At 34.2% G+C, this 3,554-nt stretch overlaps 1 protein-coding gene across 1 annotated transcript; it reads left to right on the forward strand.

The window, feature by feature from the left end:
* Positions 1–2,219: 2,219 nt before the first annotated feature.
* Positions 2,220–3,088, forward strand: LOC143543339 (arabinogalactan O-methyltransferase 2-like). The gene has a single exon (XM_077035685.1). The coding sequence runs from the start codon at positions 2,272–2,274 to the stop codon at positions 3,046–3,048; it is 777 nt and encodes a 258-aa protein (XP_076891800.1). The 5' UTR covers positions 2,220–2,271; the 3' UTR covers positions 3,049–3,088.
* The last annotated feature ends 466 nt before the right edge of the window (positions 3,089–3,554 follow it).

A 3,554-nucleotide genomic window follows, 5' to 3' on the forward strand; every position in this document is an offset into this window, starting at 1 on the left:
ACTTTGAATATGTTGTACGCACCGGATGAGTTCTCTTATATACCGAGGTAAATTGGATTGACTATGGTTGCTAAAACGAAAGCTCTACCATAGTACCATTTGTTACTTCATTGCGAAAATTTTTTATCATTAAAGCAATTTTGTCCCCTTCATTCCTTCGAGTTGCGTGCTATGAGTGTTGTTGAATTGTTTCGCGTTACAAGAATGATGTTTTATAGCGACAAAGTTTCATCAAATTCTGGTACAAAATGAGATCTTTGTGTGTTAAGTTTGATTAAGAAAATGAAGTGAGAGGGGTTGTATTTATTGGCCACAAGACCCCTATTCAAATTAGCTCACCCTCATGGGACCGCGACCCTTTGTCCCGACCATTGTAGCACGTGTGTTGCCCAGGGCATGAGGGACATGACGACTTGACGTCATCCTCTCCTTCAGCTTATCACCGACAATCTGTTCAGGGTTTCAAGTTCAATGATGGCAACTAAACACGAGGGTTGCTATGATTTACTCGATTATATTGGTTAGCAAGATATTGGAGGAGTCCTATGATTTTTATAGATGGTTTATCACAAAGGGTTTTACACTTTTACCTGGCTTCTACGTAGGACACCAAAGCTTTTATTTATTTTTAATCTCCTAAGACGCAAAACAGCATTTGACATCCTTTTGATAATATTTTTCAACAAATTGTAACTAAGTTTGGCAAAACGGACGTGTTAGGTTGGTGGCGGGTTAAAACAAATTTGACCAAAATAGGTTCAGATCTAAATGGTTTGTATTAAAAAACTTTTAAATTTGGTTTGGTTCAAAGCGAATACAACAAAACGCACTCAAATGAGTCGGTTGACTTGATGAATCCATAACATTTTTCTTTCTAATTCAACTAAGAATGGGTAAACATCTATATACCGAGTCATTTTATATACCGAGTCATTTCCAACTATATGAAGTACTGCCAACTTAAATTGAAATTCAAGAATAAAAAATTAAACATGGTTATGTAATGGAATTATGCTACATGTAAAATCAGTTGGTAACCGTGTTATATAAGCAGAGATAATATACGTCAGTAATATTGGAATACGTATTTATGTCGTATTGCTGAAATAAATATTATTTATTTCATTTTATGTAATATACGTGTTCTAAAGCTAGTTTAGTTTAAATAAAAATAAAATGTCCGAATTTCTTAATCTTAAAGCCGGAGAGAAAGTCTAAAGTGAGTGCAGCCTTATAACCCACTTACCAACCTCTTCCAACTACTACCAAATTAAAACCAAATAAAAAAAGAGAGTAAGAAAGCACCATTACATCCCAATTTTCACTTCAACCCATGTGGTGCATTTTGGAGAGTTCGTATGTCAAGTCAACCACACCCATTGGTAGCTCCGTAAACGGACTGAACCGAACCAAATAAGGCCTTGTTCATGTCGGTGGGAAACGAACGGGTTATGAACACCTAACCGAACAAATTTATTGTTCGTGTTTGTTCATTACGGAAATGAGCTTGTTCGTGACATAAATGAACAGGAATAATGATTTATTTGACTTGAATAACCGAGAATTGTCAATGTCAACGGTTCGGTCCAACTACCAAGTTTGTGTTGGTTTGTTTTAATATACTTAATATACTCGTATGTTACTTTACGTATAAATTAATCACATAATAATACTCATATATATTTTCGTTTTATAGTCAATAATCTTGCTTAAAAATATAATTAACCTATAATGAACAAACATAAACGGATGTAATGAACACCTTTTGGAACGTTCACGAACACAGTTGAACGAACATGGTCTCTATTCGTGTTCGTTCATTTAGTTAATCGAACGAAATTCTGTCTCCATGTTCATTCATTTATTAAACAAACAGACATAAACGGACTTCTCACCAAACAGTTCGTCAAAAGTTGGATTCGTTTTCACCATTAGGGTCTCATTATTTTTCATGTTTTGAGCACAAATCTTGTGTAGTTGTTTACATCCTCATTAAACATAATAACAATAATAAGGGTAAATATTATCCAAGTTAACACTCTTTTCACATTATGCTAATTTGATAGTATATTGTTGCATGACATAAATATCCTAAACATTAAACAACAGTTTGGTGATTGCCCAACAATATCTATGCTTCAAATCAAAGCAACAATCATTAATTCCTTCATTTTCACTCAAATCAACAAAAATATTTAGTCCCAAAAACTTCTCTTTATTCATTTTCACTCCCTAACATTGTCTCATATTATACACAAATCTTCATTCAAAATGAACCTTACCAAGAGGAAATTGATCCTCATTCTCATATTCATCCTAGTCAGTGCATCCCTCTTTCGAGTACTCCGAATCACCATCAACACTTCTTATATCCTCAACCTAGAACATGATCCAAACACAAACAATAAGCGTGCCGACACGTATGGTGACAAAATATTATCCGATAAAGAGCTTAGGTTTCTCTACGATATTATTTTACAAAAATCTCCTTGTAACCTTCTTGTTTTCGGGCTAGAAGATCAATATCTCAAACTACCATCCATCAACGAAGGCGGTACAACAATTTTTCTAGAAGACAAACCCGAAAAGCTAATTAAAATGACAAGTAATGTGAATGGGTCAACACGGGTTTTCAGAATAAGGTACAAAACATCGGCTAAGGAAGCGTATAAGTTGCTAAAACACGCGAGAACGCACTCTAGTTGTTCGTTGCGGTCTGGGATACGAACACTTACCGCCAAATGTAAGATCGCATTAACCGGGCTTCCTAAAGAAGTGTTTAAGACTAAGTGGGATGTTATTGTTGTGGATGGGCCGGGTGGGGATGGGCCCGAGTCACCCGGGAGAATGGGGGCTATTTATATGGCGGGTGTGCTTGCTCGGGCTGGAAATGGGACGAATGTGGTTGTTCATGATGTCGATCGGATGATCGAGAAATGGTTTTCTTGGGAGTTTTTAAGTGAAAAGAATTTGGTTTCTTCTAAAGGGAAGTTTTGGAATTTTAAGATAGATCAGAAAAAGAATTTGGTTTCTTTGAAGCAAGTGTGACAAGTGAAAGTAATTAACATTTCAATTCTTTTTGTTTTTTTATATATATTATTATCATTAGGTTGGAAAAAGACATAAAAATGAAATGAATTTAGTTAGGGGTGAGATGTGTGTTTTGATGAATATATGTTGATATAATATCATATGAATATAATTATGAGTTGTATGATAAAACTCTGTAACAATATGAAAAGAAATGGCTCATAGCATAATATAATCTTTTGCATGATAATAGTGGTCACCTTTGTTTAGATAAGAACTAACCAACTTTACTAAAAAATGTTATTAATCACAGTTTAGCTATTCTTTGTGCCTATTATTGTTAGTTTACTTGCTATAATGCAAAAATAAATAAATAAACATAAAAAAAACTATGAAGAAGTAATGTTTATTCTATAAATAATAAGCGGTACATTTGAAATCCATATCAGTCCATATGAAATCGAAAGTTCAAAGATTATCATTTTATAAAAGGGCCCGGTTTTAGAGTTTGCTTCGAGTCTCCA

Source organism: Bidens hawaiensis, unplaced genomic scaffold (genome assembly GCF_021521415.1).
Source record: "Bidens hawaiensis isolate Kalapana, Puna unplaced genomic scaffold, B.hawaiensis_p1.1 tig00013117_1, whole genome shotgun sequence".
NCBI lineage: Eukaryota > Viridiplantae > Streptophyta > Magnoliopsida > Asterales > Asteraceae > Bidens > Bidens hawaiensis.